Source organism: Scyliorhinus canicula, chromosome 25 (genome assembly GCF_902713615.1).
Source record: "Scyliorhinus canicula chromosome 25, sScyCan1.1, whole genome shotgun sequence".
In the NCBI taxonomy this organism is placed as follows: Eukaryota; Metazoa; Chordata; class Chondrichthyes; order Carcharhiniformes; family Scyliorhinidae; genus Scyliorhinus; species Scyliorhinus canicula.
The window spans coordinates 6,233,764-6,252,941 of NC_052170.1; the positions used below are offsets into that span (position 1 = coordinate 6,233,764).

Sequence of the window (19,178 nt, forward strand, 5' to 3'; positions counted from 1 at the left end):
TGCGCTTACCTGCGGGCCCATTTCGCCAACATCTCCTTTCTGCCCTTCGTTGCCAGGGAGACCCTGTAGGGGGAAGGGGGCGAGAAAAGAAACATGAAGTGAAGTCCGGCTGTCGGCCATTTTGTTCACCTTTGACCGGCTCTATGGGCCCGCCCTTCTCCGTGTTACACAGGCAGACACACACACACACTTGATGAAATCCAACAATGATTTTCAAAAGAAAATTTACTTTGGAAAAAAGATGATTTAAAAAAGGTGACCTTTCCCCCAATGTCTCTTCTTACTAGTAACCTCTGACATAGAAAGAGCAGGAAACTGTTTCAGGCCTCTGTTCCCATCTCAAGAGTAGGGAGGCAATAGGAATTGACCAGAAATAGACTGCAACAAGAGCATTGATTCAGGCGGGAACTCCCGGCATCAAACTAAAGACAGACAGCTGGTAGAGATCTAGGAGCCTATTATGCACCCTCCTTCTCAGTTGCTAATTGATGGCGACTAATGTTCTCCATCTTCCAGTAGATCATTCACTCCTCCAGGAGTAGACTGGGGATTCTTCAGCTCTTACCCATAGTCCTTCAGGGGAAGGGACCTCTGTGAACATACCAGACTCCCACTCTCTCTTCACATCTACTTGGTCCGTCGGAAAAGGTGAAGACAAACTCGCACTCTGTCAGTCGCCAAGCGAGACGCTATTTTATCTACCACAGCCAAAAATGACCCAAACTTTAACTCTAATTCCTCATGATATCAAGTTACAGAGGGAGCCAAGGGTGTGTTCAGAGTTGAATTGTGGGGGTGGTTGGGGAGAACAGATTAGTCAGTAGCAGATGGAATTTCGTCCAGTAACATGCGAGCACTTTGGACGGGGTTTCAAGACAAGGGAGTACTCAACGAATGACAAGTTGGTCAGAAGGAACTTGGGGTGCTTGTCACAGATCCCTGAATCGGGCAGGGCAGGTTAATGGGGTAGCTCAGAAGGCATAAGGGACACTTGCCTTTATCAGTTGTCTCATAGATTATAAGAGCTGGAAGGTTTTGTTGGAGCTGTATTGGACTTTAGTTAGGCCCCAGCTGGAGCACTGTGTTCAGTTCTGGTCACCTCACTATGGGAAGGAGGTGATTGCATAGGAGGAGGTACAGAGGAGATTCACCAGGATGTTGCCTGGGGGGGGGGGGGGGGGGGAGTGTTTCAGCGCTAAAGAGATAGGCTGGGGTTCTTTTCTTTGGAATAGGGTGGATAGGAAGCAGCTGTTCCCCTCAGTTGAAGGTTCAATAACACAAGCGGGCATCATTTTATGATGAGGGGCAGGAGGTTTAGAGGGGAAATACTTTTTCACCCAGAGGGTGGTGGGTGTCTGGGACACATTGCCTTGGAGGGAGGTTGAGGCAGGAAAACCTCACAATCTTTAAAAAGTACTTGGATGAGCATTGACATGTCCTAACATTCAAGGCTGAATGGGTCAAGTGCTGGGTTGTGGGATTAGTGTTGATTAAAGTAGGTTTTTTTTGGTCGGTACAGGCTTGATGGGCCGAAGGGTCTTTTCTGTACTGTATGATTCTGAGAGGATTAGCAGTTGTATATTTTCCCCTCAGTTGACCACCAGGGAGAATGTGAGTGGGAAAGGAGTGAATAAAGAGGTCAGATCAAGCCAATGCCCTCTCCCAATTGTCATTCAATTTTTTGGCATTTGCCCCCACAGGTCACATCTGAAGAATGTCCCCTTGGGAGTTTCTCCCGCAGCACATTCACAACTTATTACTGGTCCCGATCGAAGGACAAAAAGGGGTCAACAGTGTCTCCAACTCAAAGGCTCAAGGGAAACAACACCACAATTCGATGTTGGATCTCCCAGCGACTCAGTCACTGGTCGAACCTCGTGCTCACCATCGGGCCTGGTCTTCCTGTGAGGCCTATCGAACCAGGCGGGCCTTTCATAGCAAGCTGGAAAGTAAACACAAGAAAGACGGTGAGTCACAAACATGTCAGTCTAGGAAAGCCATAGCTCCCCCGTGCTCCCTCTAGTGCTTGCTCAGTTGTATTACATCTACTCAGATCTACAATCACCACACCAGGGACTTAGGAGCGGTCAGCCACCGGGGTTTTATGGTTACGAAAGGGCAGATGTAGAGAAGCTTCAACCCATGAGGAGGCCAAAACTTAGTCATCATTAAATCGAAGGAAGCTACCCACAAATCCAATAGGAAGTTCAGGAGAAACCTTTTTACCCAATGAGTTCCACATTCTCACCGCTCTGAGTGGTTGAAATGAGTAGTATGGGATGCATTGAAGATAAACACGGGCGAGACAGGTATACAGATTGGGTGAGACGGTGCAAGGTAGGAGGAAGCAAACACCAGCATTGATCAGTTGGGCTGAATGGCCTGTTTGTGTCCTTGGGGTGTCTCTCCATGAAGCTCTGGACATGAGAAACACGTGACATACTTGTTGGAGCCTTTTGATAACCCGAGTGAATGTCTAGTCTGGTCTGGAGGATATTATTACGGATTTGAGCAGATCAAACAAAGAACAAAGAAAAGTACAGCACAGGAACAGGCCCTTCGGCCCTCCAAGCCTCTGCCAACCATGCTGCCCGTCTAATCTAAAATCTTCTGCACTTCCGAGGTCCATATCCCTCTATTCCCATCCTATTCATGTATTTGTCAAGATGCCCCTTAAACGTCACTATCGTCCCTGCTTCCACCACCACCTCCAGCAGCGAGTTCCAGGCACCCACTACCCTCTGTGTAAAAAACTTGCCTCGTACATCTCCTCTAAACCTTGCCCCTCGCACCTTAAACCTATAAATCTATATATCGATCTATACATTGACCCCTCCTTTGTGGGAACATTGGGAACAGGAGGCCATTCAGCCCCTTGAGTCATTCAATTCGATCACGGCTGACCAGCATTAGCTCCAGAACCCTTAAAATATTTGCTTACCAAAACTCTTCAATGTCAAAAGTTGTGAGTGACGGAAAGCCTTGAATTGAGGTGTGGGACTGATAGACAATCACTCACCCTTGCTTGTTGGAGGATGGACTGAGCTTGATATTCTTGAGCAGAGACAACGGGTCCCTTCGCACCGTCTCCACCAAACTGGAACTGTGAATATGAAAGACAAAGCTAAACTCAAGGTCCACAGGCAGCCCCTCCATCACAGAATTGTTACAGAATCGCCATTCGGCCCATCGTGTCAGCACCAGCTCTACGAATGAGCTGTTCACCCAATGTCACTCTCCTCTTTTCTCAAACCCAATGGCACTGGCTCGAATTTGGCATGTCAATCACACTGCCGTCCAGCTCGTGTTACCTCTTGCTTGCCTTTGACCTGCCCTCCCAGTATGGCTTCTATTCCATCTTCAGAAGGAGTGTGTAGAGAAAGTTCAGCTTTCTCCCCAACATCTTCGATATCCATACATCTCTCATTGTAAATCCATGCAGATTGCTGTTCGGATATCTACATCACGCTCATCGTCTACTTCTCTAAAACATCCTAATTCAGGGATCTACTATCCCCTTGTTCCACGCTCCCCGGTGCCTGTTACACTGTGTCCCTGTGTATGAACTGGCTCCAGTGTTTCTGGCATTATGACAGTGACTGAAGGTACGTAATTGCATGTAAAGCCCTCCGGGATGTCTTAACGTCAAGAAGGACTTTATATAAACACGTCTTTTGTTAGGGTCCTTTAGCGTTGATTCTGATGATGAGATCTCTGCATTAAACGCCAACCAGTCTCTCCTTTGTGCGAATACTCAACCTGCCTTTCTTTATTTCAGGTTTCCCGCATTTCTGCTTTCCTCAACCTCCATCAATCTCACCTCCCTGTGAACGCGGCCTATTTCTATCAGGGACTCTTGTGTGTTTGAACAGCCTAGAGCCAGGGTCTCTGTTGACCATTTATCAGAATAACCGTCACATCATAACATCAGCTACTTAACTTCATGAGCGCCTGTAGGTTGAATATTCTACAATTAAGTTGGAGGTTTACTGTAACTGGGAAGGTATTAGTCAGTCGGTGGGGGGGGGGGGGGGGGGGGGGGGAGAAGAGAACGCCATGAGGAATTCTGAGGATAAGCTTACATTTATGCGTTAGCTTATTGGCTTGTCGTGAAGTGATTTCTGAAATGGTGGCTTATGGCACAGTGACGTCCATCCTACATATTCTACGTATGGGGCTGCACGGCAGCATCATCCATCAGCACTGCGCCAGGGACCCGGGTTCAATTGGCCGGCACGGCGGCACAGTGGTTAGCACTGCTGCCTCACACACTAGGGACCCGGATTCAACTCCGACCTTGAGTGAAGTCTGTGTGAAGTTTGCACGTTCTCCCCGTGTATGTGTCGGTTTCCTCCGGATGTTCCGGTTTCCCCGTCACAGTTCACAGGTCAGGGGAATTGGCCACTCTAAATTGTTACTTAGTAACCGAAGGTTGGGTGAGGTTACGGGGATGGAGGGGGTGGAGTGAGCCTATGCAGACTGCTCTTTCAGAGGGTCCGTGTCCCTAGCCAACGATGCCGACATCCCATGAATAAATTTTTAAAAGATTCCCGAATTAACTACTCCCTTCAACTCACAGCTGCGTTGTATAATTTCCCAAAGATGTCCTACAACAACTCACCAGCTTCTTCGACAGCACCGTCCAAACTGACGGCTCCAATAGGAGGCTTCCTAATTAAACCCTCTACATCTAGAAGGACAAGAGTAGCAGATACCTGGGAACCCCAGCATCTGGAGGTTTCCCTCCAAGTCACTCACCACCCCGACTTGGAAATATATCGGCCGTTCCTTCACTGTCAATGGGTCACCTGCCCTAACAGCACAGGGAGTGTGCCTACACCGCATGGACTACAGCGGCTCAAGAAGGTGGCTCACCACCACCTTCTCAAGGGGCAATTAATGATGGGCAATAAATGCTGGGCCTCGTCAGATCCCATGGACGGTCTCGCCGGCGAGTTCAGCTTCCCCACTGGTGCAAACATTTCTAAGTGTGGGATGGACCAGGTGGACATTCCCCTAGGCCCCAAGAAATGACCCCAGGGCCCAATTTACCGGCCGGAATCAGGATCTCGCGAGACGTCGCGATCTGGACGTTGCCCACTTAACTATGCCTACACCGATCGAACGGCCACTGGGCATCTACCAGCCTCGCCGGGGAGACCCATATGCCAGGCGCCGTTTATCGCTGGTTCCTTCAATCGAGGACCTGGCGGTACCGCATTTTGGGGAGGGGGGTGGGGAGGGAAGCTCTCCCAGGCGATTGGTGGGTCCCCCGGACGGTCAGCCTCCGTGCCAGGCTGGTACCCTGGCACAGCTGACGCCACCCTTGGAACTGCAGGCCAGGCTGGCATTTTGTTCGTGCCAGGGATCGGGCCAGGGGCTGCCCTGCCCATGTGAGGTGAGTGCAGGCAGTCCGAGGACCCCCGTATCGGTGAGTTGGGGCATTGGGGGGTGAGTCTGGGGTGGCGTTGGGGGAGGGGGTTGACATTTCAAAATGGCGCTGTGAGCGCCAGGAAAGACGCGGCTAAATGTGCTCACAATGGGACTTTGTTCCCAATTTGTCACATCCTGCCCTGAAATGTTTTGGTTAAATCACGGCCAATAGGACACCTCGGAATCCCAAGACCCCAATTAAGGCCCTAATCGCATTCAAAGGGCGTTGCACGAAGGGAATGTAAGTGTCGTATCAGGGCCTGAAAGGAATGTTTTCAGGTTTGTTTAAGTTGTTGGATCAGAGATACGCGCTTGGTCCTGCTTCACCTGACGGGTGAACATTTTCTGCTGAGTGTCAGTCACATCGCTCTCCTCAATAAGCACAACCAAATGGAAAAAATAAAATGACTAAACTGAGGGTCTTTTATTGGACAGAACCTCCAGAGACGCCTGTGATTAAACTGTAACATCTCTCAACTCTTTAAGATTCTGCCGTGGGTAATAGAACTCCGCCACACTGTCCTCGATAACAAGCTGTCAGTCTTTCGCTCTGAGACGCCAAGGGGGTCACAGCCCTCCCCGTCTCTCAGGAGATGAAATAACTCTCGTGCTTTCTTGGCGACCGGATATCACAGGTGCAGCTCAATCAAGGACAGCGCCCTCCAAAATCCACAGCAACCTGGACACCTCCGCCCCCCCCCCCCCAACAAACCCACCTTCAAAACAGGCACCGACTATCGCAAGCATCCCATATCTCACGGCCTCGGGATACGCCAGACTCCCGAGGATCTGGAACCAATTTTTCTCGCTGTCAATCAAGGTGCACTTTCACAGGAGCAGTAGGGGGGGAAAAAAAAAAAAAAATTCTCCCTGTCAAGAATTGATCTACGATGTCTGTGGCCGATTTTGTGATGTGTTCTGAGCTTAAGAGAAGTGTCAGTGCCTCTCGAAGGTAATTCATTTTGAAGTCAGCAGGAAGGATAATTCTGGGCTCGATAAGCTGGGCGGTCTAAATTCAATTTTCAGCTGTCAAAAAGTGATCTCTCACTATTTCATCTGAGTTACATTCTACTTATCTCGGAGACAGAAATGGAAGGAGGAAATTGCAGGGGAAAAGTTAATGACATCTTGATTAATATGGAAATGGTGGGGGGGGGGGGGGGGCGGTCAACTCATGTCAGCACATCCCCGTTTATTCTCCATCACGAGATAGCGGCCAAGAGATGAGTGGTGACTCATAGGGATGGGGGGGGGGGGGTAGGCTTTCTTTTTTGATTCATTCATAGGATGTGGACGTCACTCGCAAGGCCAGCATTTATTGAACATTCCTAATTGTCCTTGAAGTGGTAAGGGGGCCCACCCGCTGCCTTAAACTGCTGCAGTCCACAACGCATTTAGCGAGGCCAATGAGGCCCTTCAAGGCCTACCCAGCCGATCTATTCCTCTCCCTCAACTCCACTTCCCCACTCTATCCAGTGTCCATCTTAAAGCCCAAACAATATACCCAACAGCTCTCTGGGATAGAGACCCCCCCCCCCCCCCCCCCCCCACAAAGACTCCCAGCCACGTGAAACACGTCAGGGGAAGCTCAGTAAATCCTGCCCAAAATCTTTCAATGTGTTCGCCCCTATGCCCGATAGGGTACAGGCCCTTTCCACTCAATATCTCATTTTCACCGTCTAAAGCAGACTTGTCCTTCCTGAGGAGAAAATGAAATGATTTTGCATCGAGATTTCTCAGACTCTCAGGTCATTCCAAAGCACATATTCGCAGCCAATGACACATCTAACTGTTGGGATGAAGGCAGACAATTTTCTGATGGCACTAACAGCACTGGGGTAACGAACAGATAAGCTGTTCGTTAAAAGATAAATATTGGCCAATGCACTGGGGAGAAGGCCCCTGTTGTCCAATGTGGCACTGTGGCATCTTTCACACTGTGATGATATGATCTGCATACTCGTCTGCCATTGGGCCAGAACGTCGGCTTACCATTGGCCCTGGTCGGTCATGTGCCTCTCGACCGACTGGCCGAGAGGCTGAGTTAACCACGCCTCTATCAACGAGGTATAAATGCTCAGAAGCCTGACGATCGTCCCTTTCCACTGTAGACGATCGCCAGGCTGTGTTCTAGTTAATTAAAGCCTGACATTGGTAAATCACTCGCCTCGCGTGCAATCGATGGTGCATCACACACCCACCTGTGAAGGTCAGTCGAGATCTCGGTGGAGCATCTCATCTGAAAATCGCCTCCCCCAACACTGCAGCACTCCCTCAATACCTCACGAACGTCAGCCCAGATTTCTGTGCTCAAAGCCTCCAGAGTGGGACTTGAACCCACAGCCTTCTGTCTCAAGAGGCTGGGGGGGCTACCCCCTGAAGCATGGCTGGGACAGCTGACAGGGAAGTCACAGCAAAACAGCACAACGTTCTCCAGGTGTGGTCTCACCAAGCACCGATACAACTGCAGCAGGTCTTCTTTGTTCTTACACCCCAACCCGTCTGCCCTACGGGTCCTGCGCAGGGTTTGTCTGTGTCCCATAGAATCATAGAATCCCTACAGTGCAGAAGGAGGCCATTCGGCCCATCAAGTCTGCACCAACTCACCAAAAGAGCACCCTATCCAGGCTAACTCTCCCGTCCTATCCCCGTAACCGCACCTAATCTGCAGATCCTTGGACACTAAGGGTCAATCTAGCCTGCCCAATCCACCTAACCCGGACACCTTTGGACTGTGGAGGAAACCGGAGCACCCGAAGGAAACCGACGCACACACGGGGAGTTTGTGCAAACTCCACACAGACAGTCACCCAAGGCCAGAATCGAACCCGGGTCCCTTACGCTGTGAGGCAACAGCACGAACCGCTGTGCTGCTGCCGTGTCGCACTGTATAGAGATCCTCTGCAAGACAGCGAATCTGGCTTCAGCAACATTTTCAACAAGGGGAACAAAGAACCGAATCAGTGCAAGTGGACCGAACGCGTGAGGAGCACTCCCCGCCGACGATGATAGCAGAGGTTTCAGGGAAATACAGAAACATTCACTGGTCTCACTCAGGTAAATCGATTCCTGATTGAAAAAGAAACATTGGACAGGCCTCAACTGCAGAAATGCATCCAATTCTGGAGCCACACATTCAAAAGGCTATCAGGTAATGGGTCATGAGGAGATTGGCTTGATTTGCTACAGTTGATGAGGGGTTCAGTTCCATGCTGTGGCTGGAGAAGGTGGGTTTGTTCTCCTTGGAGCAGAGAAGGGCAAGGGGAAACCTGAATTGAAATCCTGGACATGTCTTTTGATATGGTAGACAGGGTAAAACTGCTCCCAGAGGCAGGAGGCAAGATGGGGGGGCACAGATTAAAAATTATTGGAGGAAGGTGAGGAGCGATTTTTTTTTTTAAAAAGCCTGGCAAGGTTTTATTTTGTTTATTATTTATTCTTATGTGGGATGTGGGAATCGCAGGCTTTATTGCCCATCCCTAACTTCCCTTGAGCCGAGTGTTTCGCTCGGCCATTTCGGAGGAGAGTTTAGAATCAACCACATTGCTGTGGGTATGGAGTCACGTGTAGGCCAGACCGAATAAGGACAACAGATTTCCTTCCCTGAAGGGATAGTAGTCAATCAGATGGGTTTCAAACAGCAAGCGATAATGGTGTGGAAGGTGCATTCTGAAAGGGCGGTGGAAGCAGATTTATTGGGACTTTCAAAAGGGAGTTGGGTAAACATTTGGAGAACTCTTATTTGTGGTCTAAAAACTCTACAACTCTATAAAGAAAGGAACTGCGGGGCAATGGGGGGAAAAAGAGAGTGCGGCTAATTGGATAGTGATGTACCATCAATTCGACTCAAGACACATTTAAGATCTAAACTGTGGCTTTAATCAGCTAGTTGTTAGCCCGGTGGTCGACTACAGAGAATGACCGACTGCCGGGAACTCTGGGTACTTATACCCCGCCTCGGAGGCGGGGCCTACTTGCCTCTCGACCAATTGGAGAGCAGTCACATGACTATTCCCAACCAATCGGACGAGAGGCACATGACCAGCCAGAGCCAATGGGAAGCCAGTGCTCTGCACCAATGGCAGTGCTCATATCCATACCACCACAGATAGCTCTTTCACATAGCCAGCACAGGCTCGATGGGCCAATGGGCCTCCGTTTGATGCTCCCTTTAAAATCTCAGCAGAACAGCAACTTACTTTCTTTCGGGCGCAGGAGCGCAGAAAACTCACCGGCAACATCAGCATGGTCCCAGGGGGGCCCTGTAAACCATCAACACCCGGGAGGCCGGGACGTCCTGGGGGACCCTGTGTTTAAAGATGGGGAAGAGAATTTTCAAAAATCAGTGAGGCATTCATGTTCAAAGTAAGAAGCCGTGTTAAAAGTATCCGAGGCCAGGTTCAGGCACGCTAACAGCACAAGAAATGTGTATGGCTGGAGGACACACCGCCACCACAGACAAGTTTCACACACTTCACAATCTGTCAGCGGAATGATTCAGATTTTACCGCGCGTCAATCAGGGACAGTAAGCAACTTCGTATTCTACACGTATCGCAGCTGTAAGGTAACATTTCAACTGGAAAACCAATCCCAGCGAGTGAGAGAAACAAATTAGCATTGGTGTGATTCCCCCAAGAGTTGATACTGTCTGAAATCAGTAAATGGAGCTGAGGCGTGTGTATCATTGTGTCGAGCACTGGCCTGTCCATTGGGAAGGAGACATATGTCAGGCCATAAGCCCTGATTCAGCACAGGCAGCGATGAGGGCAACTCACCAGCGAGGCACACAAGATCGCACGGGCTGATTTACGGGACAGCATGACTGTGCAGATAGGACACCAAACCCATAACAGGGAAGGTCACCTCGGTAGAACAGTACCAAACCATGGGAGCAATGAACTAATACCCCAGCGTCAGGAGTTGATGGGTCAGTGTTTCAATACACCAAGGTCAGGGGTTGATGAGGGTCGGTGTTTAAATACCCCAGGGTCAGGGGTTGTTGGGGGGTCAGAGTGTAAATACCCCAGGTCAGGGGTCAGCGTGTGAATACCCCAGGGTCAGGGGTTAATGGGTCAGGTGTAAATACCCCAGGGTCAGGGGTTGATGGGGGTCAGTGTGTGAATACCCCAGGGTCAGGGGTCGATGGGTCAGTGTGTAAATACCCCAGGGTCAGGGGTCAGAGTGTAAATACCCGAGGGTTAGGAGTTGATGGGGGTCATTGTGCAAATACACCAGGGTCAGGGGTTGATGGGTCAATGTGTAAATACCCCAGGGTCAGGGGTTGATGAGGGTCAGGGTGTAAATACACCAGGGTCAGGGGTTGATGGGTCAAAGTGTAAATACTCCAGGGTCAGGGGTTGATGAGGGTCAGGGTGTAAATACCCCAGGGTCAGGGGTTGATGAGGGTCAGGGTGTGAATACCCCAGGGTCAGGGGTTGATGAGGGTCAGGGTGTAAATACCCCAGGGTCAGGGGTTGATGAGGGTCAGGGTGTAAATACCCCAGGGTCAGGGGTTGATGAGGGTCAGGGTGTGAATACCCCAGGGTCAGGGGTTGATGAGGGTCAGGGTGTAAATACCCCAGGGCCAGGGGTTGATGGGTCAGTGTGTAAATACCCCAGGGTCAGGGGTTGATATGGGTCAGGGTGTAAATACCCCAGGGTCAGGAGTTGATGAGGGTCAGTGTGTAAATACCCCAGGGTCAGGGTTTGATGGGTCAGTGTGTAAATATCCCAGGGTCAGGAGTTGATGGGTCAGTATGTAAATATCCCAGGGTCAGGGGTTGATGAGGGTCAGGGTGTAAATACCCCAGGGCCAGGGGTTGATGGGTCAGTGTGTAAATACCCCAGGGTCAGGGGTTGATATGGGTCAGGGTGTAAATACCCCGGGGTCAGGGGTTGATGGGTCAGGGTGTAAATACCCCAGGGTCAGGGGTCAGGGTGTAAATACCCCAGGTTCAGGAGTTGATGAGGGTCAGTGTGTAAATACCCCAGGGTCAGGAGTTGATGAGGGTCAGTGTGTAAATACCCCAGGGTCAGGGGTCAGGGTGTAAATACCCCAGGGTCAGGGGTCAGGGTGTAAATACCCCAGGTTCAGGAACACAGAGGAACCCAGTACCAAATGGGAAATGATTCTCAGAATGAACAGCCGGAGTGATGTTCCAAGCAAATCAGCAGTGATGATAAAAAGTGAAGGAATATTCTACGCGCAGAAACTGAGCTAACCTGTTTGTCTTTGTACCTGTGCAGAGAGCGGCCCTCTGTTTTCTGGGAAGTACCATGTAATGTAGCTATCAGGAACTGTTCCCAAAGGTCCCACTGCAAAAAGATACATTTTCCTTCCTTCCCCTCCACTGAAATTGGCAGCTCGATATCCATGGCCCAAGGGTCAGGACAATGCAAACCACATGTCTAAAACTGCAGGAAGTACTGCCAGTGGCGCCTGGAAGCCAGGACCCCTCCCTTCAAATGCCACGGCAATTTTCCAAAACCTTCTCTCAGAGGAAATCAGCAACCCTGACAAAAATCATCTGCCCTTCAGCGTGCTCTCGTTCCCACTCTCTTTTTCCCGCTCTCTCTTTCCCGCTCGCTCCCTCCTCTTCCCTTGAAAGTCTAGGTGGGCCAATCCAATCGAGGCAGGCTTCGATTCCCTGCGAGGTGTCCTGAAATTTGCAACCGAGGGAAGAAAAGAACTCGAGGTTATTCTGCCTGGAACTTGTCGTCCAAACGAGAAACATACCCAGGGAAGGAATGCAGGGGGACGGTCCATGTGTGTTTCAGCTTCCACCGATGGCTAACAATAACCGAGATTTCCTTTTTCAATTAAGCTTGAAGAGCCCTGGAGGCAAGCTGTCTCTGATCTCAAAGCCGCCGAACATTCTGAGAACTTTCATTTCATGACTGAAAGGAACAAAGGGTTCGGCGAGCGATGTGTCATTCACATGGTGCGTGGGTGTAGGGAGCAGTGGACACATTGAGCAACTTGCAGTGTGCAATTTAATTTGTACGGGGCAGCCATGTCTCCCCGTACAGGGCCCCCTGAGCACTTGTCCCGACGAAAGGCCATCCTTTATCTCCGGATCCTTCACCACAGACACACCAATCCAGTCCCAGGACAACCAGCTGAGGGGCTAACCACAACCTGCAAATTCTTTGCTCTGGTGGTAGGGACGATGCCAAGGGGGTACCATTCAGAGGCCAGGAAGGAGTTAAAGGGCGGGTTATTTCACCTGAAGCAGGATTGGGGGAGGGGGGGGGGGGGGGGGGGGGGGGGGAATGAATGGATTCGATATGGAATAAAATATCGGGCTTTTTCACATCCTCTGAATTCTCCAAAGTGTTTCAAGTAATGTAGCTCACATGCAGAGCAATTTGATGCTTCTCGGGGGGTGTGGGGAGTGGGGACTTTCTGAGGAGGCAGATGGTGCACGGTGGCTAAGGGACCCGCCGGGTTCAATTCCCGCCTCGGGTCATTGTCTGTGCGGAGTCTGCACGTTCTACCCATGTCTGCGTGGGTTTCCTCCGGGTGCTCCGGTTTTCTCCCACAGTCCAAAGATGTGGAGGTTAGGTGTCTCGGCCGTGCTAAATTGCCCCTTAGTGTTCAACGGTTAGGTGGGGTTGCTGGGTTACCGGGATAGGGCGGGGCGGGGGAGGGTGGAGGAGTGAGCCTAGGTAGGGTGCTCTTTCAGAGGGTCGATGCAGACCCGATGGGCTGAACAGCCTCCTTCAGCAGTGTAGGGATTTTATGGTGAAATAGGGGCTAGTCTAACAAACAATCCGAGGGCACTCTTACAAAACAAAGAGGTGTGGCACCTGCAGCTGCGAAAGCCAATCAGATGTGGGAATAACTCGCAAATGGCTCATGTCCCAACTGTGAATGTCCCAGGATGTGGCCCAGTATGGTCCAAACATGACTCTCAGATTATAGCCCAAGGGTTTTCAACAAGCTGAGGGACTTTTCACACAAGGGATGCTGGGGCCATCTCGGTGGTGGAGTTACTAATCCTAAACTCAGGGCCATTCCATATAGGACAGTGACTCATAAATCCAGGGAATTCAGGAAATTGGCGGGAAAGTGGAGCTCGGTCCCACGGGGAGTGGTCGATGCAAATGGGAGACGATAGGTTTGAGGGAAAGTTCGATGAGGCAGGTGTGAGAGAGAAAGGAAGACAAGGCCACGCTGATAAGGTAGGATGAAGTAAGGCGGCAGGAAACTCATGGGGAGCGGGTATGGCTCAGTTGGGCCGAGTGGCCTGTTTCTGAGCTGTGATTTCTGGATCTTTGTATGGGTAACAGAAATGCAAGAATAAACAAAGACTGAGGGAGCTACTGAACTTTGCAGATCCGCCCTCGAATGGGAGGGCAGTACAGGCTTGTCGCACTTCTATATTTAGTTAGGCCTTTTGGGGTAACACTTGTCAAGTGTTGGCATTTGGAAGGAGCAAGCAAGGATTGTTGAGGTAAACGCAACAGACTGGGAGATATTTACGTCTGGATTAAACTCCAAATAATGAGTTGAACAATTAAAGCTTGCAGCTGCAGAGATCCTGTGCAGGGGGTTGCAATTATTCCCCCTGGTGCGGGGAGGAACTGGCATCAAACCTTGGAATGAATCTCCCTCTTCAGCAGGCAGCTGTCAGGGAGATAGGGCTGTGGATCACCGACAGACACCAACACACACACAGACTGTCACACCGACACACACACACGCACACACACACACACACCGACACACACACAGACTGTCACACCGACACACACACACACACACTGACTGTCACACCGACACACACACACACACCAACACACACACACCGACTGTCACACCGACACACACACACACACACACAGACTGTCACACCGACACACACACACACCGACACACACACACACCAACACACACACAGACTGTCACACCGACACACACACCGACTGTCACACCGACACACACACACACACCAACACACACACACCGACTGTCACACCGACACACACACAGACCGACACACACACACACACCACACGGAAAGGAAAAACTCGAGAAAGAAGCGGGGAGCACAGGAGATGAAGAACAAGACAAGAAATGACGAGGCACGAGAGAGGGAGGGAGGGAAATCAGAAGGAATGGGAGAGAAGGAGAATAGGTTGAGGAAGGAGGAAAAGGGAGGGTGGGAGATGGAGGGAATGGCAAAAGAGAGAGTCCAACGCAAAGAGGAAGAACAAGAGAGACAGAGACGGACTGCTTTAATCGTCAGGATTTGTGCACGGAAATATGTCAATGAATCAAATCAGACACATTAATTGTCTCACACTGACCTTGGTGCGGACTATCTCAGACATACCAATATCCTCGTGGAAGTGAGTGGCCTCACTGGAGGGTTACACAAGGCCCGGAGAATCTGTTCAGCTTCTGGTCAAAATGGTGGACGGCGTTGACCTCTAATAATCACCTCTCAAAAGGCCAACGCTCTGCTTTGAATCTGTGGCCTGGTGCCTGTGTCATTGTAATACGTGGCATTTCGTACTGCACTATGGAGGGCAGGGTGTTTGTGTGTGTTTCAAATCAGCTGTTGGCTCAAATTCATCTGTTTTAAATAGCCTCCCCTTCCCAACACCGAGGAACAATAGCAGAGATCTGTCCAGCATATTGTTGTATTTACTGTGCAAGGGCGGGAGAACATCACATGGATAGCATTGAGCATCAGAACACATGGAAGTTCCTTGGTCCTGGGGGGACCATCCTGCCTACGGATCATGTGTAATCTCTTCCCCCCCCCCCCTCCCACCCCGTTCTCAATGATCCCTACTGCCCTCAAGAGCCACTGCAGAACACGTGCTTTAAATCTGCTGACCTCTGACAACCTACCCATGGGGGGGGGAATCCCACCGTCACCATGGAGACACGCTTGACATTCAGAGCTTAAAAACAACATGCCTCAACTTGTCATCCTTCCCGCCCCCAGAGCATTCACACCCACGTGTTGGTAGGTTAACAGTTAAATAGCGATGCTTACCAGCGGTCCTGGGTCACCAGTCTGCCCACGCAACCCCATCAAACCTGGGAAACCTGGAGGACCCTGCAAGTAAGAGTTGAGAGAAGATTCAGGACCTTGCAAGGCATTGGACATCATCTGATTGCTAGCGGGGACTGCAGTGATTATTCTCCAGGGACAGTTGGTGCGAACCAGCTTTTTCACAGGAAAATGCAAAGCAAAAGTTTAGTTTGTCAAGATTCTGAGGGGAAGGCCTCTCCACTTCATCGCTCCTCCCTCAGCAGTGGGCACAAGGTCGCTCTGAAGGAGCCCCCTTTCAGATCCAGCAAATAAAAATAAAAGGGATCGCATTTGCGCTGGGTAAGATTATGTTGGCACAGTGCTAAGAGTTCCTCGGTGTGCACTTCCTGGGGCGTCCGCCCATCACTGAAGCAGGTTGGGCAGGGGTGGCGTCATCGCTCAGCTGCATTTCGTTGAGATCACATCTGGAATCCCGCGTGACAGTTTTGGCCTCCGAGTTTAAGGAAGGCTGCACTTGCACTGCGGGCTCGATTAGCCCCCGGGATGAGTGGCTTGTCCTTTGATGGGAGATGAGCAAATGGGCCCAATATTGTCTGGAGTTTAGGAGAAGCAGAGGCGACCCCGTTGAGACATACAAGGTTCTGAAGGGGGTTCGATAGGGTCAGGCTCAGGCGTCGATCGTTCAGGACTGAGATGCGGAGAAATTAACTTCACTCAAAGGGCTAACACCGTACTAAATGGCCACTGGAGGGAAGGGTGAACGACACCAGGTACCAGATGGAATTGTCGACAGCACTCCCCCTGGGAGCCCTGGTGGAAAAAAAGATCCCTTTGAATGGTGCCCACTCCTTCACAAGGAAGCAACAGCTGTCTCTCTCTCCACTTCGCCATGTCGAACCTTTACGAGGGGCTCTGTGATGCAAGGGATGTAAGGCAACTCAGATCTGGGCAATCTACAACAAAGCATCAGAACAGCAGTAATCCATCACTTCCCAAAACCCAGAACATTAACGGATCACTGATCTTTTCCAACTGGTATTCCCAGCCTGGACGAAGAGTCCCATTGGGCTCAGATCGTTAACTCTATTTCCTCTCCCCCATAGATGCTACCAGATCTGTTGGGTTTTTCGAACACTCTTTTTGTCATTCTCCCAGAAACAAAGCAGTTTCAGGTCTGCAGGTTTATATTCCTGTCAATATTAAACCTTCAAAATGACGCTTGATAATCACTGCGGAATATCTTTCAATAATAAACAATCCGACTTGAAAGAAAGATTTGCACTTAGGAAAGATCAGATAGGTAATGAAAGTGTCCCAAAGCACTTCAAACACTACAGTTTGGCAGTTGCTACGACAATATACGCAGCAACCCGTCTGTGCTAAAAATACCGCACGGGATAAAGGAGTGGTTAATTTGTTTTCTTTTTGTGGTGTTGAGTTCGGGAGGAATGCAGGCCAGAGAATCAGGGAGAGCTCTCCGCATTACATTGTATGGAGTTTGAGGACCGTGTGGCACAACAAGGGCTGGTTTAGCTACCTCGGCTAAATCGCTGGCTTTTAAAAGCAGACCAAGCAGGCCAGCAGCACGGTTCGATTCCCGTACCAGCCTCCCCGGACAGGTGCCGGAATGTGGCGACTAGGGGCTTTTCACAGTAACTTCATTGAAGCCTACTCGTGACAATAAGCGATTTTCATTTTCAACTTTGAAGACGAGCAAGAGAGTTCTCCGTCACTATTCATCCCTCACTGAACTCGGTATCACTAAAACTGGTCATGATCACACTCCGACAGTGACTACCCTTCAGAAAGTACCTCATGGGGGAGAGGCCGTCGATAGGGTGTGCAGCATACTCCTCGAGTATGCCTCTTTGGAGGGGGCGGAGCATTGTGAAAGCAGCGCCGCCCCCTGATTTTGTCGGAAGCGTTGATTCTCCGGCCCATCGCCAAAAGCGATTTCGGCGTCGGCGACTGGAGAATCGCGCCCATTATATAAATGCAAGATTTTCTTTGCCTTATTGATTCGGAATCCAGAGAGTTAACAGCCAAGCGAAGCTGGTGCTCTTTCAAATGAAAATCAAAGGTTTGATGCCCAGAAGGGCTACAATTTTCCAAGGCATTCAACAAGAGCCACAACAAGATATTTTTCGATGACAGTGGGAAACTTGTGCCTCTTCCCAGTAACAACAAAACAAACATTGGGGCCCGTAGTTAAGCCAAGAACAATGTTGCTTGTTGCGTTTCGCTGCAGAGAACAAGCTGCAATTTATTTTTAATTTCCCTCTGGTCCTTTCTGACATCATATTTGGACACCCACTCGGAAGTGAATGTCCGAGTGCTGATTCTGGCATCGCAGCAGGCTGATCGATATCTCAGTCCCCAAAACGAGGACGTGAGCAAGGCATCATGGTAAAAGCAAGTATTCTGGGTGGGGTCAAATCTATTTTCTTAAACCGAGACGCCATCCCTGGATGCCTCCAAGGGAAACGTCAAAGACTGGCCATGGATAGAATCGTTATCCACCGATTGTCCTGGGAAGGGCAGAGTTCAGGGGCGCGATTCTCCGCTCCTCACGCCAGGTGGGAGAATCGCGGGAGGGCCCCCCGACTAATTTCACGACCCCCTTGCGCCCCCCGCGATTCTCCCACCCCCCCCTCTCGGAAGAATCGCCGCTCGCCATTTTTCACGGCGACCGGCGATTCTCCGACCCGGATGGGCCGAGCGGCCTGCCGTTCGCGATCGTTTCACGACGGCGGCAACCACACCTGGTCGCTGCCTTCATGAAATAGCCGTGAGATGCCCGTTTTGGGGCTTGTAGGGGGCCTGGTGGGGAATGAGCACCACGACTGTGCTCGGGAGGGGACAGGCCCGCGATCGGTGCCCACCGATCGTCGGGCTGGCGTCTCAATCGGACGCACTATTTCCCCTCCGCCGCCCCGCAAGATCAAGCCGCCTCGTCTTGCGGGGCGGCTGAGGGGAAAGACGGTCACCGCGCATGCGCGGGTTCAAGCTGTCAGTCGTCGTGACGTCAGCAAGCATCAAGGCCTGGCGGCCGAGAATAACGGAGCGCCACGCCTAGTCCCCCGGGTGGGGGTGAATTCGGCGAGAGGAGGGGGCTCCGAGGCCGTCGTGAAACTCGGCCGACTTCACGACAGCCTTCACGACTTTTCCTGGGAGCAGAGAATCGCGCCCCACATTTGCCAGTGTTACATCGAGCATTCAACAAGCAGCAGAAAATCGGCCATTCGGCACCCTCCAGACCACACCGCAACTCAACAAGATCGTGGTTGATCTGGTTGTAACCTCAATCCTACTTTCCTGCCACCCACAATGACCTTTCACCCCCTTGTTAATCAAGAATATTTGGAGGGCTGGTTTAGCTCACTTGGCCGGGTGGCTGGTTCGCGATGCGGAGCGATGGCCAGCAGCGTGGGTTCAATCCCGGTACCGGCTGACGTTATTCATGAAGGCCCCACCTTCTCAACTTTGCCCCTCACCTGAGGTGTGGTGACCCTCAGATTAAACCACCGCCAGTCAGCTCTCCCCCTCAAAAGGGGAAAGCAGCCTGTGGTCATCTGGGACTCTGGCGACTCTACTTACTTAATCAATAATCTATCCACATCTGACTTTAAAATATTCCTCTCTCTATCTATAATTTGCTGCTGAAAGCCTACCTCCTTGACCAAGTGTTTTGATCAGCTGTTCCAATTCCAATTTCTCCTTACGTAGCTCAATG

At 50.8% G+C, this 19,178-nt stretch overlaps 1 protein-coding gene across 2 annotated transcripts in view; it reads right to left on the bottom strand.

The window, feature by feature from the left end:
- Nucleotides 1–19,178, bottom strand: part of LOC119957252 (collagen alpha-1(XI) chain-like) — a 282,576-nt gene that overhangs the window by 136,447 nt on the left and 126,951 nt on the right. For both annotated transcript variants that reach the window (XM_038785099.1, XM_038785098.1), the window contains 5 exons: nucleotides 15,446–15,508; nucleotides 9,666–9,740; nucleotides 3,020–3,103; nucleotides 1,886–1,942; nucleotides 10–63 (listed from right to left, as the gene is read on the bottom strand). In XM_038785099.1, coding sequence (XP_038641027.1) covers nucleotides 10–63; nucleotides 1,886–1,942; nucleotides 3,020–3,103; nucleotides 9,666–9,740; nucleotides 15,446–15,508 — 333 coding nt within the window. The remainder of the gene's footprint in view (nucleotides 1–9; nucleotides 64–1,885; nucleotides 1,943–3,019; nucleotides 3,104–9,665; nucleotides 9,741–15,445; nucleotides 15,509–19,178) is intronic.